The sequence below is a fragment of the Canis lupus genome, chromosome 16 (genome assembly GCF_048164855.1).
Source record: "Canis lupus baileyi chromosome 16, mCanLup2.hap1, whole genome shotgun sequence".
Classification (NCBI taxonomy): Eukaryota; Metazoa; Chordata; class Mammalia; order Carnivora; family Canidae; genus Canis; species Canis lupus.
In genome coordinates, this window is record NC_132853.1 from 61,398,322 (window position 1) to 61,425,619 (window position 27,298).

Here is a 27,298-nt window from a genome sequence, read left to right on the forward strand (position 1 = left end):
CCCCGGGCGGCCGTCCAGGCTGGCTTCCCCAGCTCCCTGCAGGGTGGCGATTGTTTCGTTGTCCTCCAGCACCTGTCTCCTCAGGGTCTCTCCCTTTCTTCCCTGGCTCGAAGGTGGCTGAGACCAGTGTCCTTGGTGCCACCTGGGGGGCCCCTGGACACATAGATGATAGAGGCTCCCTAGGAAGAGACGGCTCACCTCCGAAGAGAACAAGCTTTGGGGTGTTGGGGCCGCCAGTGTGGAGAGCTCCCGAAGGAGTGCAGCTCGGGCCAAGGAGGGCGCTGGACGGGAAGGAACTTGGAAGCATAGGGGGTAGGTGGGCAGGCGTCGTAGCCAGGGAACCCGCTGGAAGCTGAGCCGAGGGGCTCCGGACACCCCAGCGTCAGAGCCCAGAGCCCAGGGGAAGGAGGCGTCTCCCCACCCCTGGCTTCCAGCCTGCTGGGGGAGAGCCAGGCCTGTCCCAGGCGCAGAGTGCTCGGGGCTCTGGGCCATTCCCGTGTCCCATTTGGTGGGGGGACACTCAGGTTGGATGGACCATCAGGGAGAGGAAAGGCCTCTAACCACGGTCTAGGTTTGGAGGACCAGCCAGGAGCCAGTGTTCCAGGGGGTGTCCCTTCAGCCTCCCCACCCCCCTGCACGATGTTTCCTGTGAGCAGCGTGCATGCAGCACGGGCGTGGGGGAGCCGGGCAGCTGGCTAAGAGACATGGACTTTGAAGGAGGTGGAGCCTGGTGGGGGCCAGGGTGCCAGCCCTGCCCGTGGCAGTGTCCTGCGGCTCGGGGGGAACGTTGCAGAGGAAGGATGGGAACCCACCGAAGCAAAGAGGGACACTCGGGAGGGCACGCAAGCTCCCCGACGGGATGGGTGGTGTTGGCGTGTTGGTGAGAATTCCCAGAATGTCACACGCAGACTTGAAGTGCACACGCGGCGCCGACGCACCTGCGCGTAGGGTCCTGCAAACCTGCTTGAAAGAGACGCAGTGTCTGGGATGCCCATCGAACGAGATGGGCCTCACTGTTGAAACCTGATTTTTTATTTTTATTTTTTACGGTGTGGGTGTAAAGAGAGTCTATTAAAACATTTTAAAGTTGAAAACGTTTGAGTTGCTTGAAAAAAAAAATTAAATATTTTTGAGTGGTTCACGTTATAGTAGTGCAGTGTCCAGCATGAGATGGGCCGCCAGGGAGCTGTGTGCTGTTGGTCCCCAGCGTGCCTGGTGTGGGCGTGGGCGGGTGTGGGTGTGGGTGTGGCGGTGGTTCCCCTAGAAAGGCCTCCCCTTACTTGTGTCATTTCTGTGCTCTTCTTCCTCTTGACTCTGTGATTAGGGCACTTTCCCCCATGGAATTGACATTTTGACCGCAGCGGACTACTTTGCTGTTGGCAACAGAGCTAACTGTTTCCTGGTTATAAGGTAAGTTTCTAATGTTTGTCAAAAAATGTAATATTTCCCTGTGATGCCGATGTCAGAAAAGCCTCCATAATTTTCTCTCTTCCCCTTGGAAAGTCCACTAAGAGTAAATATAATTTATGTGACCGAAATTTGTGTTTCCTGCTGATGAGGCCGGGTGCCTAGTGCGGGATTCTTTTTATGTAAAACCCTAGAAAACGCAAACTAATCCAAAGGGACAAGGGGCGTGGGCAGGTCTCGGCGGCCTTCTGGTGGGGGAGGGTGCGTGTCAAGGCCGCAGCTCTGGGATGAGCTGTGTCTGCTCCTCCCCTCCTCCCAGCCCATCCTGCTGTGTGGGCGCTGCCTCCGCGCTCCCTGCTTCCTGCAGCCGCCAGCCAGGCCGACGCGGCTTAGAAGGGACCGTGTGTCTGTCCTGTTTTTTTCTTTTCAGTAAAATCATGTTTCCCAAGTTGAAGGTCTCTGGGTTGTTTCTGAGACGCGAGTAAGAAGAGTTAGAGAAACCAGGTCCTGGGTTAATACGTAGTGTCGCCCCCAGCGCCGTGGGCCCCGCGTCCCACTGGTCCTGTGGGCTTCGTGGCCTCACTGCCTGAGTCCTCGCGGCGGTGCCCACGCGGGAATGGCGTGCTGCTCTGCTTTGTCGCCTCGGACACGTGTGAACCACTCTCCGTCCTCGGGAGAGATTCTCTGCGCACCCGGGCAGACCGTGCAGAAATTATGTTTCTCCATGACCAGCACGCACAGAGTTTTTAAAAAATGTAGCGTTTGCCCTCTTTCTCAAAGACGCTTTGACTAAACACCCTGTTTTTAGCGTCCTTTCTGTCTCGTCTGGACGTCTAGTGGCCTCCTGGGCCTTAACCAGTTCTTTCCTGCCGTCATCCTGTTTTCTTTGTTAGTAGTTGAACATATATTTTAATGTGGAGAATTTACCCCTTTTCCTGGAGCTTCTTGGGTAACATTAATGCCCAGTTTTTAGCCTTGCTGTGTTTTCCCTGTCGCTAGGGTTTCTAAGCTGATCTAAGACTTCGATGTCACAGTTGTCTGCGTGGCATAGAGATGTTTGGCAAAACATAATCTTGCGCCGGGTGTGTTCTGACGGCACCTTTGGCGTCTTAGTGTGGACAAGGGGCGGTCGGTGAGGACACAGTCCAGTGGTCGTGGGGTGGGGCTCCTGGGGCCAGGGCAGGGCGCACACCCAGGGTCCTGCTGTCCGCCTGGACTGGGGGAGGGATGCAGAGGGAGGGGACTGTGCTGAGGGGGGCAGCCCGGGAGACGGTCCAGGGCCAGCAGGGCCCAGCTTGGGCGTCGTGCGGAGCCTCAGAGCCAACGTGAGGGTTTGCATCGTCCTGCGTCGTGGGACGTGGTTGGATGGGCCTGCACTTCGGCAGCTGGAAGCGGGGGTCGGGTTCCCCGGGGGCGGGGGTCAGCCGGGGTTCCTCTGGAGATGACAGCTCTGCACAGGCTGGACCAGCGGCCCGCGGAGGCTGTTGGTGGGCCGTGCCCGCAGGCCCGCCGCCTTCGTGTTCACTTGGGCAGCTTCGTTACTGTCCTGGGCGCGGGGACCCTGCCCGTGTCACGTTCTGATGTGTCAGCACGCCGGGGCGGGGCACCCAGGTCCCGGCCTCCCCCAGTGGCCCCGGCCTGCCGGCCGCTGGGGTGCTTTGCCTTCCTAGGTGGTGCGTGGGCCCCACAGAACGCGCTCTGTGCTGCTCCTGTCACTTGCTGCGTGTTGAGGATTTGTTCTGCGGCCCAGGGCTCTGCTGCGGATACGGCGCATCGGCCCGTCCGCCCGGGCAGGGGCCGCTGGGTGCCTCCGGGTTGGGCCGCTCCACAGGGCGTGACACTGACGCCACGTACACGCCTGTCTGAGGACAAGTGCTCCGCTTGCCGGGCGCCTGGGCCTGGAATAGCCGGAGCCCAGCTGTTAAGAGCCCGCAGGCAGATTTCCAGGACGGTGCTCCCGTTCCCCATGCTCCCGGCGGCCCGTGCTCCCGTTCCCTGTGCTCCTGTTACCCGTGCTCCCGGCGACCCGTGCTCCCGTTCCCCGTGCTCCTGTCACAGCCGTTCTGGCGGGCGGGCAGGAGGCTCGCTGCTGTTTTCCTCACGACTGAGGACTTGGAGCGTCTTTCAGGGGTTCCTTTGATAAATTTTTTGCCTGTTTATTGGGTTAGTTTTCTTCCTATTGAGAATTTCAGAATTCTCTACCTATTCTGGATATGAGCCCCTTTTCAGATAAACGGTCTGCAAATGTTTTCTTTTTGTCTCTTGTCTTTTGCTTACAGTCACCTGTGTATTCCTGAGAGTAAACCTTTAAAAAAAGTCACGTTTATTTTTGTCCAATTGTTATTTTATACGACTATTTTACACGTAATTTCTATATAGGAAGAGTCCATCCCCAACTTAAAATGTGAGTTTTGGCCATGAGTGGGCAGCACCGTATGGTCACGCAGGACGCGCCCCCTGGCCCCGACAGCCCCGCGTGCCCTGGCCCTGGCACCTGGACTCGCCTCCCGGGCCCGGAGTCTGCCTTTTCTGGAACCGGTGTGGACAGAGTCACGTGGAGCCTTTGCTTTGCGTCCTGGCGTCCCGCGTTCCTGAGTTCTGCTGTCACCTGGCCTGTCCCTTGTCCGCCGGTGGCTGGTTGCTGAAGCCCCTTTGACGTCAGTGTGTGAACACGGGGCTGCTTCTGTTGGGACACGACCCGTGGTCGCTGGCTCTGTTGGCCTGTCTTGCTGCTGGAAGTTTCCTTGGTGGGTTTCTGACATCTGCGGTCCTGTGCACCCTTCTCGAAACCCCATTTGTCGTATTTTGCTTTCCAGTAATTTGCACGTTCCTGCCATATGACCTCTTCTAACTTAGGAGCCCTCAGAGCAAACTGCCTCCTCGCTGCCTCCTAGCTCCGTGAACGGCTGCCACCCACACAGTCAGCTCCGTTTTGCTTCTCCTACTGCCTCCTTGTCTGCGTCTGCTTGGTGACCTAGTTCTGTCACTTGTGTCCCTAATAGCCCTCAAGGGCTCCTCCTGCTGCCGATCCCCTCAGCTGCCGCGTGGCCCGGCTCCCACTGGCCTGCCGCCGTCTGCTGACCGCCCCCCCCCCGGGGGGGGCTCTGCACGTGGCCTCTGTGCAGACTCTGCTGCTCGGGGAACGCTGTGCACCGGGCGCTGGTTCCGGACGTGTGTCTCCCCCTTGGTCAGCTGTCGCTGGGTCCCAAGCTCGACGAGAGCTCAGGTGGCTGGCGTCTGTCCGTCTCTTCCTGTGCGGCCATTGGTCGTGGATGCTGGCAGTCCCAGGGGCCCTTCGGTGATGGGGTCCTCCCAGGGGTCACATCTGGGTTCCTCTCTGACCACTTATCCACTGTCCTGGTTCTTCTGTTTTTCCTTCTGACTTTACCTCTTTTGTCACCGTTGGAGGGTCTCTCCGTCTCCCTCATCTCTGGAGAAGTCTCTGCTTTCTTTCACATCCAGAACACACACTTTTGTGCCCGTCCCCCCAGTCCAGCACCTTGTAGCACACACATGTTCACACAGCACTGTGTTCACCCCGTGCACATGCACACACGTGCCCACCCAGGATTCGGGTAATTCCAAGTGTTTCCCCCTTCTCGGCCCTCCGTGCCGTCCAATGTGTCTCTCAGCCTCCAGGTAGCACACGTGGCCGATGGCTGAGCCCGTGACGGGGGGTGTGGATGGCGCACAGGCTTGGGCAATATGTGGGAGCAGTTGGGTGTTCTTGAGCAATGACGCATACGAGTGTGTGTTTTTGGAGGAGGTGACATAAGGGTGTGGTGTACGGTTCCCAAGGTGCAGCTGATGCTCTGGTGGCCAGTTCCCTCCCGGGGGTCCTTGGCTCGTCTTCTGGAGAGGCCAGGTTCGTGTCACACAGGCCGCGGTGCTGACTTCCTCCCGTGCTCGCCGAGCGCTGGCAGCAGGTGCACAGGTGGGCACGGCTTGCGTGCTCATCCGCGGGGGACGGCAGGTCGGCAGGTGGCTTGGGTGTGGTGCCCGCGCAGCAGAACCAGCCGAACGTGCACGCGGCGCCTCCCTCCTCCTGTCCTCCGGGTGGACGTACTGCGCACCCTGCGTCCCTCCCCTCCGGCCTAGTCTCGGCTGCTTGATGTGATGTGATGTGATGTGAACGTGTTTGCACGCAGGATTTCCCACCTGTGGGGTTTTATCTGAATGAATTGACTGCAGTGGGATGGCTGGATCTTTACGTTTTACATTCCTTGGGCGATGCCATTCACCGTCCACAGAGGCTGCTCCACAGAGGTGCTCCCAGCAGTGTTTCTAGATGCCTCTAGGTCCTGCCCACGATGGCTGCACCCGCACCCCCAGGTTTGGCTGTCTGGTGGGTAGATGGAGGCTTCCTGTCTGTCTCCTCCGAGGAGGAGGCTGGGCGCCAGCTGTGTCCTGTCCTGTTCTTCTCTGTAAACTGAGGCTTTTCCTCTGAGGTGATAGTATTTTCTTATGGATTTGGAACAATTTTATTTTAAAGAGGTGTCTTATTTGTGGTAACAGTTGCTGGTATTTTTTTCTGAGTTTGTTTTTATCTTTTGACTTCATGATGTGTTTTTCCTGGCAGACGTTTTTCTTTTTTGGTCACGTGTTTGAATGTACCGACCGATCTTCCTTGATGGCCTCTGAGTTTTGGCAAGATCGGGTGCACTCAGGGTGGTATGGCCGTACGGCCTCTGGGTTTTGAGTCGTAGGTAGAGTGCGCCTGTCCTACTTAGAGATTTTTTTCTTAATTCTCCTACAGTATTTTTACTAGATGTAACTTTTATTTTTATTTATTTTTAAAGATTTAATTATTTGACAGAGAGAGCGAGCGACCACACAGCAGGGGGAGGGGCAGAGGGAGAGGGGGAAGCAGACGCCCCGCTGAGCAGGGAGCCTGATGCGGAGCTCGGTGCCAGGACCCCGGGGTCACGACCTGAGCCGACACTTCAGCGATTGAGCCCCCCAGGTGCCCTGTACCTTTTATCTCTGAGGCAGGATTTACATTCCATCAGCTGTCCTTGAGTGAAGCGCACGGTTGAGCAAGAGTGGACACCTGGTGTCACCTGGTGTCAGCAAGGTCTCCCCTGGGTGACCGGCACCTGCATGACACGCGGCGGCGAGCAGCCTCAGCCCATCGCTGTGGACCGCTGGTGCCTTTTGTAGAACATCTCATGGCGGAATCAGGAAGGATGTACTTCTGCATCTGGCTTCTCAGCTCAGAACGTTGTTCCGAGCGTTACACCTGCAGCGTGTGCGCCCGGAGCTCGCTCCTGTCTGTTGCTGGTGGCTGGTGGCGTGCCACAGCGTCCCTCTGAGCTCACCCGTCCCAGACGGTCAGGCTGTTTGGAGGGTGTGGCTCGGAGGAGTACCCTGCTCGGAGCCGTACGTCTCCATGTGGGTGCTTAGCTTTGGTTGTTTCTGGGTAAATACTTCCAGGGGGATTTCTGTGTCCTTAACTTTATAAGGAACTGCCAAACCGAACGTGGCTGTACGCGCCACAAGCATTGGCGGGAGTTCCTGCTCCTTCACGTCCTCACCGCCTCTCAATACGGTCTTTTTCAGCATGTTTATCGCCGGCTTTCCTGAGTACACACAGCCGATGATAGACCACCTGGTGGCCATGAAGATCAACCACTGGGATGGGTAAGTTTTGTGTTTGTCTCATTACTAATGTGTTTTATCAGAATATCTGTCAAAGGGCAGCCCGAGGGGCTCAGCGGTTTAGCACCTGCCTTCGGCCCAGGGCGTGACCCCGGAGTCCTGGGATCGAGTCCCGCGTCGGGCTCCCTGCATGGAGCCTGCTTCTCCCTCTGCCTGCATCTCTCTCTCTCTCTCTCTCTCTCTCTCTCTCTCCCTCTCTCTGTGTCTCTCAGGAGTAAATAAATGAAATCTTTAAAAAAAAAATGTAGCTGTCAAATAACAATTCTTATTTTTTTTCCAGAGGAGCGGTTAAATAGAGCGAAGCCTTGAGTGTGTCTTCTTATAGATTTTGTCTGTTAAGATGACTTTTGCGAAGTGATAGGCGTTCCAGTCTTCGTGCCTGATGTGCTGGTTAAGGGTCTGACTCTAGTGTTACCTCTGGAGACCTTAGGTGTGCCAGGTGTGCGGTGTTGCCGCGTGGATGCGGTCGTGTTGGGGTGTGCCGGAGCGCAGGAGCAGCCCCCTGGGCGCTCCCTCAGGGGCCCCTTCCCCCGTGCTGTCCTGTGTGGCCGCCCTGGCCGGCGGTCTTCTCCGTTGTCTCCTGGAAGCCGGCAGCTTTTCCTCCTTCTGTAGCAGCCCCAGGGCCCTGAGTGTTGCGCGAGTTAGCTGGGGGCCCCTGTGATCCAGAACCCAGAGGGGTGTCTGCGCTGCCGGCCGCCGTGACTGCCCCTGGGAAGGCGAGACCACCTCGTCTAGGAGGGCTTGGCGTGGCTGCTGGTGCAGGCAGCAGGGCTGGAGGAGAGGACTGCCTGAAGGTAGGGGCTGCTCACAGCCCTACGTCGAGGGCCTGGCTGTAGGGCGTCACCTGCGGGGCGTTCCTTCTGACCTGCCAGGACCAGCACCCTGCACGGTGGGGCGTTGGCGGGGCTGCCGTGTGTGCAGGAGGGCAGGGCTCTCCTGGGAGTGGGGCACCCCTGTGCCACCTACGTGGGTGCAGCCCACCCACCAGCAGACCTCTTCCTCGGTTTCCTTGCCGGGGATCTTCTGAGACTTGTGCTGGTTTCTGACACTTGAGGCGTCACTGCACAATCTCTCATAATTGGGACAAAGATCCCATGCACCAACCCTGCGAGGAACTAGTGAGTCAGTAGGACACTTAAGACCAGAACGGTGCGTGTGTCACCCGTGGTGTTGGGCTAAGCTCTGAAGCCGTTAAAATCTCCAGCTGATGTCAGAGCGTTCCCTTCTCCATCTCCATGTTCCGTGCATTTTGGGTCGGCCTGTTTGTTAGGTGCGTTTACAGTTATAATTTGTATGTCTTCCCATTGGATTGACTCTTTATCATTATGACGTTTCCCTCTGTTTTATGGTAAATTCCTGGTCTTGGAGTATGATCTGAGGGGTCGTGGTGTGGGGGCTCGCGTGCTTTCTTTGAAGGGCCAGGCAGTAAATACTTCAGGTCACTGTTCCGTGTATTTGTAGTTTTTTCTTTATCTGACCTTTTACGATGTAGAAACTGTCCTTGGCTTAGGGCCCTGCAGAGAAGCCCGGCTGGAGCCCTCGTAGCCGCTGCGGCCTATGCCCTTTGCCCTCAGCCGGGGTGAGTCTTGTAGGGTCTTGCTTTTCTGTCCCTTCTCACGGAGTCTGCCCTTTGTGTGAGGCCTTTGGTCTGCACAGAGCTCAGGACATCGTCACCAGGGTTCACTTTCTGCCCGTCTGTGGCTATTTTCTATTTTTTTCTCATGGCTTCGGTCTTGTTATCAATTTCGTTAAGAAGATACTTTTAGAATAAGCTCTGAAAACCTGGAAGTGTTCAGGGTGTGTGAGCCGGGCCGTGGAGGGAATGTTGTCTGGTCCTAGTTCTTTCAGGTTTGAAGATGCTCAGAACCACATCGGCTAACACTTTCCAGAACATTGGGCTTTTTAAAAAAAAAACATTTTTTAAAGATTTTATTTATTTATTCATGAGAGACACACAGAGAGAGGCAGAGACCCAGGCAGAGGGAGAAGCAGGCTCCATGCAGGGAGCCCGACGCGGGACTCGATCCCGGGACCCCGGGATAACGCCCTGGGCCGAAGGCAGGCGCTCAACCGCTGAGCCCCCTGGGGATCCCCCGAACATTGGGCTTTATAAGGCATCATGTCGCCTTGTTACTCTATGATTCTTCAGAGGTGGAGCCCTTTCTGCATCTGTCTTCGGCTGGGTTATGCCAGTGAGGAGACGGCAGCTAGAAGTTCGCTAACAGACTTGCCGGTTCTCCGGTCGGCTCACAGCTTGCCCTGGAACATGTGGCGCCCCTTGCAGAATTCTTCACAGATGCTGACGCATGGCACCCTTGACTGGTGCATCTGTTCTGTTTTACCTTAAGTAGTACCACTTTTATGAGGTGCTGCTCCCCTGTCTTGGGTTTCTTTTGGAAAGTTTTCTGACGCCTGGTTAAGCATCTGCCTTCAGCTCAGCGTGTGATCCTGGAGTCCTGGACCGGAACCGGCATCGAGGGTGCTTCTCCCCCCGCCCCCCGCCCCTCCCTGCACTCGTGCACGTGCACGCGTTCTCTCTCTTTGTCACATAAATAAAATATTTTATTATTATTTTTAAAAATATTTTATTTATTCATTCATGAGAGATACAGAGAGAGAGAGAGAGAGAGAGAGAGGCAGAGACACAGGCAGAGGGAGAAGCAGGCTCCATGCAGGGAGCCCGACGCGGGACTCGATCCCGGATCTCCAGGATCAGGCCCTGGGCTGAAGGCGGCGCTAAACCGCTGAGCCACTCGGGCTGCCCAAATAAAATATTTTAGAAAGATAAATATGACTTAATTTTTTGGATTGTGGTAGGATGTACATAACGTAATATTACCTTAACCACTTTTCGTGTACAATGCAATAGCATTGCGTATGTTCCCCATCCACCTCTAGAACTTTTTATCTTCCAAAGTGAAACCCTGTCGCCGTTGACAGGGACTCATTGTCCTCACCTCTCCCGTGGCCCCTGGCACCCACCATCCTGCTTTTTGTCCCTAAAAATTTGATTCCTCCAGGGTCCTGATGTAAGTGGAATCATACAGTACTTTGGGACCGGTTGAGTTCACCGAGCTTGCTCTCCTTCATGTGCACCCATGTCGTAGCAGCGATAGGATTTCCTTCTGTTGTAAGGCCAACACTCCATTGTGTGTGTAGAGCACATTTTCTTCGCCCACTCGTTTGTCAGTGGCCGTGGGGTTGCTCCCATCTCCTGGCTGTTGTGAAAAATGCTGCCGTGAATGTAGGTGTGCAAATCTCTCTTCTGGACCCCGGATTCAGCTCCTTTGCGTGAAATACCCAGAAGTGGAATTAGGATCATATGGCGTAATTCTATTTTTAATGTTTTAGGGAGCCCCTAGAACCATACTGGTTTCCCTAATGGCTGCACTTCCTTACGTTCCCACCCGCCCTGCACAGGGATTCCAGCTTCTCTGTGTCCTCATCATTCCTTGCCTTGCATTTTCCTGACGGCGATCCTAGCCCGTGTGAGGTAGCATCTTGTGATTTTGACTTGCATTTCCCAGGATCATTGATATTGAGCATCTTCTCTCGGGTTAGTTGGCTCTGTGTGTATTGTCTGCGGAGAAGCGTCTCAAGTCCTTTGCCTGTTTTTAAATCCAGCTACTTGTTTTTTGTTGAGTTGTAGAGTTGTAGAGGTTTTTCATATATTCTATATTAATCAGCTATTTTCTCCCATCTTGTAGCTTGCCTTATCACTCTCTTGACTATTTCCTTCGATTGACAGAAGTTATAAATTTTAAAACAGGGACACCCTGGTGGCTCAGCAGTTGAGCACCTGCCTTTGGCCCGGGGTGTGATCCAGGAGACCCGGGATCGAGTCCCACGTTGGGCTCCCCGCAGGGGGCCTGCTTCTCCCTCCTCCTGTGTCTCTGCCTCTCTCTCTCTCTCTCTCAGGAATAGATAAATAAAATCTTTAAAAATTTTCGTAATGCAGACTTTACCCATCTTTACTTTCTTGTCTGTGCTTTTGAAGTCCTCACCAGGTCTAACATCATGAAGCTTTTTTCCTCTTTTCTTCTAGGAGTTTTGTAGTTTTAGGTCTTACGTTTACATGGTAAATATAACTGTTTTAAGTAGAGAACGCTTATGCTCAACCTGGCACCAATTGGGAAAGATGCGTGTAACTGGTGTCGGAGTGGCTGCCCCCTTTGCCTCCTCGGGACCTTTTGCTGCTGAAATAAATGGTTCTCTGCTCTCAGACCCATTTATCACTCACTCTTCAGAACTGGCTTCCTGAGCCCTGACCATTCACGGAGGCTGCGGGGTGCAGCGTTGGTTGTGGCTGGCGTGTCACCGAATGGTTGGCATTGGGTGTGGTGGTCGTGGGTGCGTGGTGCTGAGCTGCTTGGTGCCCGAGACACTCCTGCCTCGAAGCACTCATGTTTGCTGTTGGAAGTGGACCCCTAAGCAGGACCTGGGGGCCAGGAGGGGTGGGACATGGTCCTGCCGGGGTATGGGGCTCATCCCTCTTTCAGGTGCTCATTCTGAGCTGACGTGTGTCAGATATTCAGTTGTCCACATACAGGGAGCCCTCATTTGTCCTCGTTTGCCCTCGTATGCATGTGTTTCCACCTTAATGTTTTTATCGTGTTTCTGTGTTGTCCTGTTGCTTCTGCGGTGACACTGTTCCGTCCTGGCGTCCGGTGCCTGGGGGTGGGAGGGGGCGGGGAAGCTGGTGGGGGAGCTTCTCAGAGTTTGGTCTGACGCCGTCTGGGCCCCGTGGACGCAGGAGGCCTCGGTCACCACCTCTGGGGGCTTCCTCTGTCGCTCGACGCATTGAGAGCACGTCGATGTGTTTGGAAATATCTGTACTGACGTGATACCCGCCTCCCACGTCGCAGCTTGAGCCGGACGACATCCGCCCCGTGAGCCTCTGGTCCTCACAGCGAGAGGTCACATGCCTCTGCCCGCTGCTCCTACTCCGAATTCCTCGGGTGTGGGAGGCTGGGAGACACGTTGCCCCTGGCGCCCGGAGAAGGCGGCTGTGACCACCGCAGGCTTGGCTCCTGCCCGTCGCTTGGTGAATTTGTCCCCATTTGTTATCACAAGTTCTTACTTGTTTGTTCCTTCATGTTTGTTTTCATTGGTGGCTCTGAGTAAGTGGCCGGTCGACCCTCCCGTCTGTCCTCTGTCTGCGAGATGGAGCAGCTGGAGTCGTGAGGAGGAAGGAGCTAACTTTCTCTGCGTCCTTCCGCCAGGGTCATCAGGGAGCTGTCCGCGAAGGCTCTGCACAACCTGGCCCAGCGAGCGCCGGAGTACAGCGCCACTCACGGTAGGTGTGCCCGGCCGTGCTGTGCCGCGCACCCACGTGTGCACCTGTGTGTGCCGGGCGGGCACCGTGCTGGCGTCCAGGCCTGAGGGCTGGGAGCCCTGCCATGTTTCCTCCTCCCCGGGACGTGTGTGGATGAAGAGCTGGTCTGCGCCTGGTCGGGGGACGGAACTCAGCCGTGGCCTCTCCGCGGACAGACGCCCTGACCTGGGGCCAGCAAGCCTTGGGTGCACGGACCTGAGGGACCGTGTTCTGCATCTTGCGTGTTTCAGAAGTAGCTACATTATTATCTTTTTAAGTGAAGTGATTCACAATGTAATAAATTAAAACACAAGCGTCTTCCTGGCCACCCCGGGCTGGGGGAATGGCCTGCTGTCCCATTTGCCCACCTCGGTGGGAGAGGAGAGCGGCCAGGCCCAGAGTGTTGACACCTTATGACAGGAAGGACCCGTATTCCAGGATAAGTAAGCATCTGGTTTCAGGTGGGGAGCCCTCGTCAAACCTGTGTAAATCATGCTTTGATAATTAGCTGGTGGTCGCGTCGCGGCTCTTCATCTGGAGTCCGCGATGTTACTCCCGTGAGCCTCTCATAGCCCGGGCCCTCCAGGGGAGGCCTTGGGGCCTGCTCGTTGCCGCAGCCCCAGAGCAATGACTCCAGGACATCTTCACGGCCTGGAGGACGGGGGCTCAGCCCTGTCTTTTCCTCCCGTCGAAGAGCGTGAATAGATAAGGAGCCTCCCTGGTCCCTGAGCATGGACCGCTGCCGGCTGCCTGCATGGGCAAACGCCTGTGCGGGTGCTTTTGCGTGGACGCCGTGCGCCCTGACAGCCACCGCAGCAGTGCGTGTGTGTGCTCGGGGATGCGGAGGCTCCGAGGGCTGTGGTTCCCAGGTCAGTGGGCAGAGGAGTGTGGCGAGGTTCTCGTCTGCCCTCCGCCCGCTCCTGGGGTGTCCCCAGGGCACCAGAGTCCTGCAGCTTCCTTTGCTCCGAGCCGGGGAGGCAGGCTGCGGCCCCTCCGCCCACGTAGCTACAGCAGAGCCCCGGGTCTCCGCCTCCACTCCGGATCCCTGCCCCGTGTCCGGGGGACCCGGGATCGACGAGCTCTGCGCCCCCACCTGCCGTCCTGCTCACGCCTCTGGGCGCCGAGGAGGGTCTGGTGTGTTGACGTGCGTTAACTCTGGGCGTTGCACTAGCGGCCCTCGCGGAGGGAGCTCTCCCCGTAAGCCTCCTGTTGCTCCTGAGTCTGACGCACGGTCCCTGCGCTCGCTCACGTGTCCCGTGGCCCCTGTCGTTCGCAGTTCTCCCCTGCCTGCTGTCGAAGACGCAGAGCCTGGACCTGCACACGCGGCACGGGGCTGTGCTCGCCTGTGCGGAGCTCGCCCGCGGCTTGTACCGACTCGCCGTGCAAGAGGACAGGTGGGAGACGTGCCCACGGTCTGTGTGACTCCTGTGGCCGCGAGCCGGGGTCCCCGCATCCATTGGGGTTCTCCCTCCCTGGTGGCCGTGTCCACGGGCTGCTGGCCACCGGGGCCCTGAGGGCCCGAGGCGCCGAGTAGCTGTTTCCTGACCTCTTGTCTTTCTGGGGATTGAGTTAGCTCAGAAAAGCAGGATGTGTTTTCAGAGAGGGTGCTGAGCGGGCCCTGTGCTCCGCGTGCTGGGCGGACTGTTACTCTTCGTAATTTAAAGCATCAGAGGCCATAAGTGGTTACATTTCCAGTAAGGACCCTCTAGCGGGCAGAGTCCTAACGACGCGGGAGTGTGGTATGGGTCGTGGAGCAGCTCCTCGCGGGCCGTCTGTGAGTTTGTGGGACTGCTTAGATTTCTACTTTTCTTTCCCACCAACTTTTCCACGAAAGGAAAAGCTCACAACACCCTGCAGTGTCTGTAACCTGGGCCCTGCACTGAGTCTGAGGACCACGGTCTTAATCGCCACCCGTCCCTCTGAAGGACCCTGGGGCCACGTGAGGCAGGGCGCTGGCCACAGCCTGGGGCTTTGGACCCGTTCAGCCCCTTGCCTCCCCCGGGCTGGACGCACACCGTCAGGCAGCTTTGAGGACGTCTGCACGGGGTGATGTGGCACCTGGGGCGGGCTGAGGGCTTGGCATCAGCTGCAGTGTGCCCAGTGCAGCTGCCCAGGGCAGGCCTGGGCGCGACAGCCTGGTGAGGTGGCCACCAGCCCGGGCGCTGGGGTGTGAGCGGCCCCTGCCTGGTGTGGACACGTATCCCAGGCTACCAGAAGGAAAGGTTTCAGTGTCGGGAACCTGGTCGGTACCGAGAGGTGGGCACAGGGAGCCCCCTCGGCGGCGGGGGCAGGCAGGAAGCCTCCCGGGATCCAGGAGCCGCAGCGTCTGGTCGCAGGGCCCTCGGGTGCCGGGGGAGCTGGAGGCCCCTGAGCGCTCCCCTCTGCTCGTCCTCAGGGTGTAAGCTGCTGTGTTTGCCCCACGCAGGCCCGTCGCAGACTACCTGGATGATGCGGCGGTGCGCGGCCTGAAGCAGATCCACCAGCAGGTTGGTGTGCGGCCACCATGGCCCCTGCCCTTGCACGCTCTCCCTCAGCCCTGGTCCGGGCCGCAGAGTCTGATGGCCCCACAGGTTCCGCTGAGCTTCGTCTGGGCCCACCGCTCACGGGGAGGTCCTCTGCCCCGCGGGTGGCTGGCACCTGGGGCTCTGCGTCCTGGGGGTGGCCCCGAGCACGCCTGCCCCTCCCACCAACTGGGCGTTTCCTGCATGCTGCTTGCACCTCCCTGCTGCCCAGGCGCCCAGCGACCCGGCTGCGTTCCCACCGCTGTCCAGACATGGGCCTGTTCTTGCGGAGGCTTGGATTCCCGCCTGTGCCTCCACGGCGGGACCAGGGTCTGAACTGACCCCCAGGATCTGGGTTCACACATCTTGGGGGGAGAAAGTGTGTCCATTTCTGTGGGTTCCGGAGATTTCCCCGAGCTCTGTGGCTCAGGAGAGGTGCCGGGTGAACCACTCGCGTTACCAGGTGACGTCAGAGTCTCTCGTGGGGACGTGGGTGGGTTGGGGTTAGTTGTATCCTGTGAGATTCATCTCTCACGTACGATGCACCATTTTGATACCAGATCATCTGGCCTGTGCCGTCCAGTGGGTGCTGTGGTGCCGCGCGGCGGTGGGGTCGGGGCATGTTGGGGGGCACCGCGCGGTGGCGCAGGGTGGCTGGGGGGCATCCTTGGCCTGTGGGGGGAAGGAAGCTGCAGGGCCGCCCCTTGGGTGTCTGTGGGGCACGGGGAAGGCCTTGCCCTGCTCACTGCCCAGTTGGGGTCAGGGGTGTGGTCCCGGCCGCCCGAGAGGCTGCCTGGCAACCCTGGAACTAGGACGCAGGTCGGTCCTGGCTCCATTCTCTGTGCCTTGGTTTCCCTTCCACGTGAGGGCACAGGGGCTTCCTGGGAGTCGAGTGGGCTCCATCATGCGGACACCCAGCCTGAGAAACGTTTGTCGTGTCCTTGTGACTCACTGATGTCACATACCCGCTGTGTCATTTAAAACTAATTATAACTAAATAACTTTCACTTTTTCGTTTCAGCTCTACGACCGCCAGTTATACAGGTAAGCGTCCCAGCCCCACGACCCTGTGTTCGGGGGTCACCCGCACGGACGCCACGCGCACGGGCACCCCGGCCCGGCTACTCGTTTGAAGGGGTGTGTGTCCCGGTCAGAGGGTGTGAAGGTCCACGAGCATCACGGGTGTCCTAAGCTTCACCGAGGTCTCCGTGTCCTGCGGCAGAGTCGGCTTGTGTAGGGCTGTGGCCTGGCGGGCGTGAGGCCGGGCGTCTGCTGGCACCCGGCCCCGTGCTTCTGCCCCCCAGCCCACTGGCCCGGCTGTGCTCCTCAGGAGACCTGACTTTTCCAACTTCCGTGCAGGTGAAGCCGCAGAGGTCGTGCACGTCATGTGCGGACCTCAGAGTCGCCTTTGTGTTGCTGTGCAGTTGGTGGTCAAGTCCTGGTGTGGACGTGTGCTTGCACTTTGCTTGGGTGAACACCTGGGGGTGTTTAAGGCCCCAGCAGCTCGTCCAAAGGGCTGTGCCGCTTGGCGTCCCCCCGTGGTGGCTGGGAGCACTCCCCGGGCTCCGCACACGGCGGGACGTCTCCGCGGGGAGCCACCCGGCACGGCCCGGGGACTGGTGCCCTTGGCATCTTCTGCATGTGACTGGCCGTCTTCTGCCGTCGGTGAAGTGACTTTTCAGATCTTTGGCTTATTCATAAGACTTTGTGGCCGTCTTGTCACGGAGCGGCCGGGGCTCAGACGTCCTCCGCTCCCCTGAGTGGTTGTGGAGGCTCAGCACAGGGAGGCCCGGGAGAGGGGCTGAGCGGCCGTGCTCCTGGCCAGGCCTGGCTGGCTGGCACTGCCCAGTGCCAACGCGGCAGCTGTTCCACACAGATTTACATTGATCCCGTGCATCCTGCCTTATTTCAGAATCCCTTTTCTGGACACCTCTGGCTCGAAGGCAGGCACACCTCTGTTCCCCTTAACAGACACTGCCCCCCCCCCAGGCCTGTGCTGGAGCCAGAGTGTGAGTGTGAGGGGGGCTCCCCCCAGCCCGTGAGCCCCGTGGGGCACAGCGGGTCTGTGTCGGGGCCGCGTGGTCACTGCAGGGGTGTGTCTGCGGTCTCAGGATGCCCCCCTAGTGCTGTCCCCCCTCCCCACCCCCCACCCCGTGTGCCCCGTAGACGATGCACACCCCCGGGGGCTCTCACGGCATGCTCTCCTCCCCGCTGTGGGTTATGGGCAGCGCGTCTGGACCCCGGCAGGAGGGTAGCGAGGCTGTGCCTTCTGGCACGGACGTCGGCGCTCCGGCCTCACACATTGACCCTGATGGCCGCTGACGGAGGCTCAGCACCCGGGCAGCTCCCCTGGGCCTCCCCACGGCTCTGCTGCTGCTGCAGCTGCTCCAACGGCAGAGGAGCGACTCCCCATCGAGTAGGGAATGTGCTTGTTGCTTTCTGGCGAGACGCCTCAGCCCCCAGACTGGTTCCGTGGCCCAGAGGGAGCTGTGGAGGGAGCCACAGGGCACCCACGTTGCGCGGCTTTGTCTGCTGCCCCACGGCTTCGGCTGCTGTGCGCTGGCGTTTACAGAGTCTGCATGTACGTCTCTGCTGTTTCTATTTTTTTATTTTTTTATTTTATTTTATTTTATTTTTTTATTTATTTTTCATTTTATCTTATTTTATTTTTATTTTATTATTTTATTATTATTTTATTATTTTACTTATTTATTTTATTTATTTTGTTTTGTTTTGTTTATTTTATTAGTTTTTTTTTTCTCTGCTGTTTTTAAATTTGTTCTAAATCTCTCCTGGGCTTGGCTGCCCACACTGAACCTGGAAGGGCCCTTGACTCGCCGGGTCCTCCCCTGCCAGACCCCCCTGCCCAGACCCGTTTCCAAGATTTCATCCAGTTTCCAAACTGTTTTTTTTTTTTTTAAGATTTTATTTATTTACTTATTCCTGAGGGACACAGAGCGAGGCAGAGACACAGAGGCAGAGGGAGGAGCAGGCTCCATGCAGGGAGCCTGACGCAGGACTCGATCCCAGGACCCTGGGGTCACGCCCTGAAGGCGGTGCTAAACCGCTGAGCCCCCCGGGGGTCCCAGTTTCCAAACTGGTTCAGGCAGGAGGGGGAGCGACACGTTACTGTCTGGGCCGGACGCCGTGGCCTTGTAGACGCACCTCGGTGTTCCGTGCAGTGCACTTGCATGCCGTACGCTGCTCAGCGTCAGGGGTCAGGTGTCCAGAGCGGTAGCGCCTCTTCCCTGACACACGCTGCTGGGCTGCGTCCTCGGGCTGGACGGTGGTCACTTCCGGTGTCCGTTCCTCCGCGGCAGGAACTGAGCAGTACTTGGAATCTGTGCTGTGTGGCTGCGCCGGGGTTTATGCCCGACGGGTCGTCGTGCCCGTAAAACCCGGGGACCAGGGCGGCCTCCTCTGGAGGAGGGTCTCGGCAGTCGGGCTGAACCTAAGCAGTGTCTCCCTGTTTGGAACCCAAAGCTCCGTGTGTCACTTGGGATGGTTTAGGTCGTTACAAATAAAAGATTTTAACTCTGAATGTTTCCATTCACTTTCAGGGGTCTAGGAGGAGAACTCATGAGACAAGCAGGTAGGTCCGGGCCACAGGGGCGTCGGGGGTGTCTTGCCTGTGAGCGTCAGGGGGGCCTGCTCCCCTCTCCCTTACTCTGTGGTCCTCGTGGTGACCGGGGCCCTCGGGCTCCGTGCGGCTGCTCACCGTGGCTCCTGGGGCCGCTGGTCGCCTGCCCCGGCGGCTCCGTGCGTTCACTGCAGGCTTTCAGCTCCCTGGCGTCTCACGGGCTTGGGCAGTGGACGCAGCTGTGGTTGTCGTTCGCAGTGAGCGTCACCGTCTGTCCTTCTCCGGCATGTGGCGCGTAGCCGTACAGCGAGGGGCAGCTTTTCAGAGTGTGTGTACATGTTCCCAGGAAGTCAGATGATGCCAGCAAGCGGATACCCAGCGTTCCCGGAGCCCGCCCAGCTGAACCTGCTGGGAGCCCCAGCCCTCCTCCTCTTGTCCCGCAGCTCGTTTGTCAGGCGCCTGGTTGTGTGCAGGGCCGCGAGGTTGGAGAGGTCGGGGAGGGCCCGCAGGCCCTGAGGCAGGACCCCACGGGGCGAGCGCGAGGTGGGGGCAGGTCAGGGACGACCAGGTTCCGCCCCTCGGTGTGCGTGGTGGTTCCTTCCCTTCCTGGCAGTCTGTCCTCTTGGTTCTGGGACAGCCGCTGCACTGGTTCTCACGGCTCCTCCCATGCTCCCCGTCTGCCTGCTTGACACCCCGGACCGTCCCTGTCCGTCCCAGCGCAGCACGGGGGTGGCACGTGCCTTTTGCTCTCGTTTGCCCCAAGGCCTCCGCTTCACAGAGAATTGCCGGCTTCCTACTTGGGTCCCCGTGTGGGATCTGGTGTATGAGGCAGCAGTGGTCATGAGCACATCCCTGAGCAGCTGCACAGAGGGTCTCGAAGCTTCCCACACGCCCCGTACTCCGACCCGCTGCGCTGTGCGTGGCATCTGTGCTGCTCTGACCTCCGGGGCAGCCCCCGGTGGCAGCAGGGACATGAGGCAGGACAGGTGTGTCTCCCTGTGTTGCAGGAGCAGCAGTGTGGCGAGGAGGGGCACCGGGGGCTCGGGTCAGCAGGACGAAGCAGCCCCTCTGGGCAGTGAGCAGGGAGTGTGTGGGGTTGGGCCCGGGGGTCCCGAGGAGCGGATGGCACGGTGAGGGCGCGCAGGCAGGACGGCGGGGCCACAGCTGGTCTCACCAAAGGCCTTGACTCGCTCGGCTCCCGGGATCACCCCTCTCCTCCGAGGCAGACCAGACGCGCCTGCACTTGCCTGGCCTGTGAGGGGGGGTCGCAGGCCCAGGGGTCTGTCTGAAGGGACCCAGTGTCACCCCGTGCATCCTGGGGGCGGCACCCACCCACCCACGCCAGCCAGCATGGCGGGCAGGGGCCGCGTCACCGCGAGGGAGTGGCAGTGGCCGAGGGGAGCAGAGTAAACCGTGGCCGCATGTTGGGGAGACCTGTGTCTGGAGTCCCTTCTCTGGGGACACCAGTTGCCTCCGGGAATGTGGGAGCTGAGGCGGAGGGGCCCCTGCAGGCTGTGCAGGAAGCACGGACAGAAACCCAGAAGGGACTCAGGCCGTCCCTGCGTCCACCACACAGGCCTCGGCAGCCCTGCCCGCGAGCCACTCCGCGCTCCAGGAGCTCCGTCACCAGCAGCCCACCTGGCAGGCGGGCGAGGCCCCGGGCGACGTCCTCAGGACTGCTCGTCCAGAGTGGCAGCCCCGGATGAGGCCTCGGTCGCTGCCCTGCACACCACCTGGCCCACTCCTGGGCTTCGAGGCCTGGCTTGCGTGGGTGGCCGCAGGCTCCGCAGTTACTCAGTCGTCGTTGGCTTGGCCCCTGGTGTCTGGTCTCCTGACTCACACGGCGCCCGGGGTGGGAGGGGGTGACGGGCCCCAAGGTCGTGGGTCGGCAGGTGGTTGGGTCCCTGGGGGAGCCGCTCAGCCACCGTCTCTCCAGATCCCCGTCTTCTGTGCGTCTTTCTGCCACCGCGTCTGGGGCCCAGGCTGCACAGCGTGGGCCTTGTCTGCACCCTCGCACCCCTGCCCCCTCGTCCTCCCCCGTTTCGGGTGTGTGTGGGGGGGTCCCTGTCCTGGGCTCTCTCCTCAGCTGTGTCTTGTCGTTGAGCCCATCCGCGGAGCTCCTAATTCTTGGGATTGTTTGTTTACCTATTTCTGAGTGAGCTCCGTGCCCGACGCAGGGCTGGCCTCTGATCCTAGATCGAGCAGAGCCTGAGATCCAGAGTTGGACGCTCAACTGACTGAACCCCTAGGGCACCCCTCGATTCTTGGGGTTTTGTGTTTCAGAATCTATTTTTTAATAGTTTCTATATTACTGTCATAGTTTTTAATGATTTCATTTACCTTTTTGAACAAAAAAACATATTAAAAATGTGTGTCTGATGCCATTGTCCAGCGCCTGTGTGGTTGTGCTTGTGTCGGCCTGGACCCAGGCGTGAAGGGTCAGAGAAGGACCTGGAGGCTCCGGCTTGCTTCCCCCTGGGCATGTGTCGGCCTCTGGCTGGAGCCGGGGGCGCCGCGTCCCTGTCAGGGCTCTCGGACGTGCACATGTCTAGCACGGGCTCCCTTGGGTGCGAGGCCCACGTGGGTGTCCTGGTTCCCCTCAGGCACCGTGGGATCCACGTTCTGTCCCAGTGGCTCCGAGAGGCTCCGAGAGGCCCGCGGCCACTCCAGCCCTCCTGCGGGTTCTGGCGTGTGCGCCGCCCCTGGAGCCGCTGCTTGGCAGGAGTGGCCTGGCTCAGGGCTGCAGCCGCTCCCAGGGACTTAAACACGGTTGACTTTCCTCCAGCTTTTAAAAAATGTTATCTTAGCCGGTGGGTGGATCTGAATGACCTCGTCTGTAACTTTTTTTGACTTTTTATTTTTTAAAGATTTTTATTTATTTATTCATGAGAGGCACAGAGAGAGGCAGAGACCCAGGCAGAGGGAGAAGCAGGCTCCGTGCAGGGAGCCCAACGCGGGACTCGATCCCAGGACCCTGGGGTCACATCCTGGGCTGAAGGCAGGCGCTAAACCACTGAGCCACTCGGGCTGCCCAGACTTCTTATTTTGAAATAATTGTAGACTCACTGGGAATTATAAAACCTCGGTCTTTTTTGTTTTTTAAAGATTTTATTCTTAGATAATCTCTACACCCAACATGGGGCTTGAACTCACAACCCTGAGATCGAGTCACATGTCCCTCCCACTGAGCCAGCCAGGCGCACCCTCCCTTCTAGTTTTACTTGATGGAATGCATTTAAAGATGACGTGCAGGGCAGATCGCCAAGAAAATCGCCGATGTGATGACGCATATGAGATGCGCCACGTGACACGGAAAGTACTTCCATCCTTGGTGGAGAGGTGGTGTCACCAGGGGCCCCGCCTCCTACATTTCCAGAACTAAATTTGTGATTAATTAAAAACTCAGCTACGAAAACTATAATTTAAAAAGCTTCAAAGAAATTTCAGGAGACGTAAGATAGCATCGATCCCTTAAAAAGTGTTCATTTAGAAAACTTCAAATGTACACGAGAACGCGGAGAAATAGCCCGTGGAGCCCATGTTGGCGGTGCTGCCGCTCCCACAGGTGTGTGTGCCTGGGTCGTGGGGCGGGTCCAGGCCCTGGAGGCGTCTTTCCTCCTGGGAGGACCACGGTTCTGGACAGTTTGGGTTTTGTTTCTGGCACGTAACCACCCAGCAGGACTAGTGGAAGCTGCCAACCCGACTCCTCCTGCTGTTGCAGGAGAAAGCAGCGAGTGTCTGAGTACTGAGAACGTTGGATGTGAGAACAGCCACGTGTGACGTCAGCAGGCCACGTGGAGGTGGCAGTGCCTGACCGTGGCCAGAGCAGATCCCAGGTGCCCTATGGGAGGGCGCAGCCTCCCCAGAGACCAGAGGGAACGCGCAGCACTCGCCCAGGTGGGCTGCGGTCAGCTCAGTGGCCCCGGTGCCGGCTCCAGGGCGGAGCTGTCACGGGCCTTCCAGTGCGCCCACTGTCCTGGGTGCCGTCCTGGGTGCTGCTGGGTGCTGTCCTGAGTGCTGCCGGGTGCGAGGGCAGGCAGACGCGTGTGGCCGCCATCGCTGCGGTGACAGCTGGAAGGAACATCCAGCCCATCAGGACAAAAGAACGGGTCTTTTTCTGGCCGCAGTGTGTGGCATGAGGTCTCCTGCCGTCACTTCCGCTGTTAGAAGGGCAGGGTGGTGGCTGGAGCCGCTGCCAGCGTCAGCAGGACCTTGTTTCTGGCCACAGCTAATGGGAGTTGGGAGTCGGGAGCTGCGAGGGGGGACCGCCCTCCCAAGCGTGCGGGTGGCACGGTGGTGCTGTCGCTCGGCACAGCCGTCGGGCCTGGGGTCCCTGCGTGATGGCCGCCAGCGCCCACAGCCACGACCTCCAGGCGAGGGACCGCTGTCCTGTGTGCAGCAGGGTGACCGCTGTCACACTCCAGCTAGGCCTGATTTCTGGGATCAGGGCAGGGATGGGGGGAGGGGAGTCGCCCTAACAAGGGTGTGTCCGTGATGAAGCTGCACCATCGTGCCGGGCGCCCAGGGGCAGCCTCCAAAATGCCAGCGGCAGCTTTTTCTGTTGTTTTTTCTCTAGTGTTAGTGTTTTCAGCAAATACAGGTTATTTACACCATCAAGAAAAAACCCACTAGGCCTGTGCAAAAGTGGTGGGGGTACCCCGCCATGGGGGCGACAGGGAGAGGTCCCCACGGGGCCATGCTGGCGCAGGTGGCGAGCCGGGGGTGGGCCCGTCCCAGGCGGGCAGGCAGTGCATGGAGAAGGGCCCGCTGGGCGCGCACAGCTCGGGGCCCCATCCCGTGGCGTCCCCGTGGTGGGCGTCTCTGACCCCGTTCACCAGATTGGACCAGATCTGCCCACGGGGTGGTAGTCGTACCTTTATTTAAAAAACTGACGCTGATTATTCAGGGTCAGGAATTTACCCAGGATCTCAACCCCACGGCTTCTCCAGGAGCCGTCCTGTCAGTAGCTGCAGCCCAGAGCTGTTGGTGACCTCCTGGGGCCCCTCAGGGACCCCCGGCCGCCTCCCCCCTCGGGGCTCTGGGCGCTCACCTGTGACAGGAGTGTTTCCCATCTTCGGAGACCCCCTCCTCCTCCTGGTCCTCCGGCAGGCAGCTGTCCCAGCTCCTGGACACTCGTAGGCGCCCTCGGACTCGAGAGCCATCCCCGGGGACTGTGTGGGGTCACCCGAGCTGGGGGCGGGTTCTGGAGTGCGTGTGGCCCCGGGGCTGCCCCGCTGAGAGCTGCCCCGGTGGGCCTCACCCAGCACTGAGGTGCCCAGCGTGGTGGGCGGGCTTGGCGCGGCAGCTGAGCATGCGGACGGGGCCCTTCTGGAGAAATGACCTGCAATTATCCTTTTTCTTCCCAGTGTGCGTTTTAATAGAAAACTTGTCCCTTTCCAAAATGCCTTTTAGAGGTGACGTCGTCATTGGTAAGTGCTTTTCTTCTTCATTGTAGACTCGCTGTAGCATTTCCTCCCAGAGTTATTTCAGATTAAAAAATAAAGGTGAACCGGCTAGGACGGACGGTAGAGTCCGTGAATCAGGGCACCTGGTTTTGAAGTTGCTCTAAGAACCTGTTGTAAATAACGAGCAGCGCCCCGCTGCCCTCAGAGGACCGAGAGCCCGTCCATCGCCTGCTGAGAGGTCAGCCTCCTCCCCGCGGGCTCCTGGCTGCGACGTCGCCCAGGGCGCCTTCCCCCAGTGCCAGGCAGTCCGGGCTGTCCCCGCCCAGATGGGCGCACGGTGCGGGCCCGGAGCCCGGCACGGTCTGTGGCGCTTGGCCTCGGAGTCACCGTCCTCCCCCAGCTGACGTTATGCTTTCCATGCGCAGCCTCAGGAGTTCTGTGACCAGGAGGGAAATAAAGGAAATTGAATAAATTTAGCGTTCCTTGCTCAGTTGGGATCTAATGGAGTTGAATGCTTAGGGTTTTATTGGTGGGGCCCTGGGGGCATTGTTGGAGGGAGCGGGCCCCCTGAAGCCTTCCGTGTTAGAAGAGCAAGTTTCAACATCTCAGCGGCTGAAAGAGTGGAGGGGCCCTGGGACTTCTGTGCAACCTGCGTGATGTTCAGATTTCCTCCAGGTTATCTCGAAGGTTGCCCCTTCGACGTAGAGGATCTGTTGCTTTTAAGTTCACCTGCGTATTCTTAGCTGGGTAGTGAATGTCTTTTGTTCCTTTGACAGATGGTTGGCAGTGGCTGATAGATGACACGTTGAGGAATCTCCATCTTATTTCAAGTCACTCTAGACAACAGGTCAAGGTATGGTCGGCAGGCCTTCCTGGCTGTTGCCTTGTGCAGAGAGTGACGTTTGGGAGCGCCTGGGCAGCGCCGTCGGCTCAGCATCTGACTCCTGATTTGGGCTCAGTCGTGGTGTCAGGGCCCTGGGATCAGTCCTCACGTCGGGCTCTGTGCTCAGCACGGAGTCTGCTCGAGATTCTGCCCCTTCCCCTCTCATGCATGTGCTTGCACGTGCTCTCTCTGAAATAAGAAATGATCTAAAAAAAAGACCATAATCCTTTTTTTTGGTGTTTGTTTTAAAGGACTGTGTGCATTGAGTCTCTTTTATATATTAATATAATCATTGATAAATGCTGTCATAATTTTTTTGTATTTTATTTATTTATTCATGAGACACACAGAGAGAGAGGCAGAGACCCAGGCAGAGGGAGAAGCAGGCTCCGTGCAGGTAGCCCAATGCGGGACTCGATCCCAGGACCCCAGGGTCGCGCCCTGGGCCGAAGGTAGATGCTCAACCGCTGAGCCACCCAGGAGCCCCAAATGCCATAATTCTATTTGGAATTCTAGTTGATGTTCTCCGTATAACTTATAACCAGGAAAACTAAAGCAGCCAACGACGACCAGAGTATCTGTTTCTCTGACAGTTTCTGGTGTAAGTAGGTACGGTTTGTGGGCGCCTCTCCTGTGTGTCCACAGTGATTATTCAGTTGGGCTCTGGGCCGTGCTGAGCCACAGAAGGCGGGCTTGGAGACCGCTGTGGCGCTCCCGTGTAGGCGGGAGCCACGGTCCAGGGTCCTTGCCTGCAGGCTGGCTGCGTTGGGTGAGGACAGTGTGCGAGTCTGGTGGCTCATGTGCTGCTGACTTGTCCTGGGAGGGCCCTTGGGCCTCGTGGAGCCGGGATGGAAGTCCTGTTGCGGGTCTCAGGCACTGGTATCGACGGTGGACAGATGAAGTCTGTGTTGGTTTCCCGTATGTTAATTCTCCATCCTCCTGTGTTTGCTTTTCTTTTTTTTTTTTTTCTTTTTAAAAGTCACGTTATTGGGGGATCCCTGGGTGGCTCAGCGGTTTAGCGCCTGCCTTTGGCCCAGGGCACGATCCTAGAGTCCCGGGACCGAGTCCCATGGTCAGGCTCCCGGCATGGAACCTGCTTCTTCCTCCTCCTGTGTCTCTGCCTCTCTCTCTCTCTCTCTATGACAAATAAATAAATCTTAAAGAAAAAAAATTCACGTTATTATTCTGTTGCATCCATGTAGTTTTACTAGATGAACCTGCATGTTTCATTGTCAGGGCCTCAAGGTGTCCTTTGAGCAGCATTCCCGTAGTCGATTCAGCAGGGACTGTGGCGGTCTGTCAGGGGTGCGACGCGGCCCTGGGCGGCCCCCCTCTCCAGGGCTGCTCGGTGGGGTGCCTGGGGGACGCAGTGGGAAGAACATCGGAACCCAGCATTTGCCCTCTGCCGTCTGTCTGACCCTGAGGGGCTTCCCTGGAGCTCGGGCTCCTCCTCTCGGTGCCTGGGGTATCCTGTTGTCCCCTGCGCTCCTGCCCACCACCCCTGCACCCGGGTCCCAGCCCCTCTCTGAACGCCACCGTGTCACACACTTGGTCCTTCGCTTGTTCTGCTGGGAAAGAAAAAATGCCTCCTTTTATTATTAACCGTATTAGAAGGTGTTTCCACAGAACGGTAGGAACCACATTATCCACTCAGGTTATTATTTGCAGAGAATATCGAAGTGATAACCGTGTGACGGTGGTCAGCGCACCTGCTGGAAAGGAGTGTGCGATTCGGGTTCTGCTGGTCGCCCGTGGGACCCTGACCTGACAGTGGGAGCGCCCGGCGTGGGGCGCCTGGCCCGGCTGCGCACTCACGGCCACTCTGTTTCAGGAGGCGGCGGTCTCGGCCCTGGCTGCGCTCTGCTGCGAGTACTACGTCCTGGATGGCGGGCAGGCCGATCCCGTCAAGCAGGGTGAGTGGGTGCGGGGGAGGGCCGGGAGCTGGGCCTGGGTGGGGGGGCAGGGGGGCAGGGGGGAGGAGGAGCGGCGAACGGGGAGCAGAGCTGGGCTTGCGTGGGGGCGGGGGGACAGTGGGGGTGGGGGTGGGGCACGGGCCGGGCCGTGGGGCCTGCTGCTCTGGGTCATCCCCCAGGTGTGCGCAGCCGCCACCAGTTGGTCCCCCTTGGGCTGCGGACCGTGCGTCCCGGCGGCGGGAGCAAGCGTCTCGTGCTCACCACGCAGGCCCACGCCCTCCCCCTGCACAGCCTTGCCCCAGTTGGGTTTTCCAGAAGCTGCTCGGGGAGGTGCGTCTGGCCCAGGACGGGTCTGCGTGGAGAAGCTTCGTGTTGAGCCCTGAGGTGCCCGTCGCCTTCAGGCGTGTATGACGCAGACTTAAATTATTGTAAATATAAAAAATCACACGTGCAATGGCTTTAATCTACTTTTTATGATTTTTTTTTCAAAAATAAGAAAATATTCTGTAACGTCTTCTGACGGACTTTCCAAGGTCATGACGTTTCCGTCCACCTCGGGCGGCGTCACCCAGGGAGGTAGTGACGTTACTGTGTATTTGGTCAGTCCTTACACCTTGGGATGACACGGTCACCCTTC

General features: G+C 58.5%; 1 protein-coding gene across 2 annotated transcripts in view; it reads left to right on the top strand.

The window, feature by feature from the left end:
• Positions 1-27,298, top strand: part of TBCD (tubulin folding cofactor D) — a 140,136-nt gene that overhangs the window by 98,596 nt on the left and 14,242 nt on the right. For both annotated transcript variants that reach the window (XM_072782114.1, XM_072782115.1), the window contains 10 exons: positions 1,325-1,410; positions 6,967-7,047; positions 12,288-12,361; positions 13,656-13,773; positions 14,805-14,865; positions 15,902-15,924; positions 18,441-18,472; positions 23,827-23,889; positions 24,642-24,718; positions 26,580-26,661. In XM_072782114.1, coding sequence (XP_072638215.1) covers positions 1,325-1,410; positions 6,967-7,047; positions 12,288-12,361; positions 13,656-13,773; positions 14,805-14,865; positions 15,902-15,924; positions 18,441-18,472; positions 23,827-23,889; positions 24,642-24,718; positions 26,580-26,661 — 697 coding nt within the window. The remainder of the gene's footprint in view (positions 1-1,324; positions 1,411-6,966; positions 7,048-12,287; positions 12,362-13,655; positions 13,774-14,804; positions 14,866-15,901; positions 15,925-18,440; positions 18,473-23,826; positions 23,890-24,641; positions 24,719-26,579; positions 26,662-27,298) is intronic.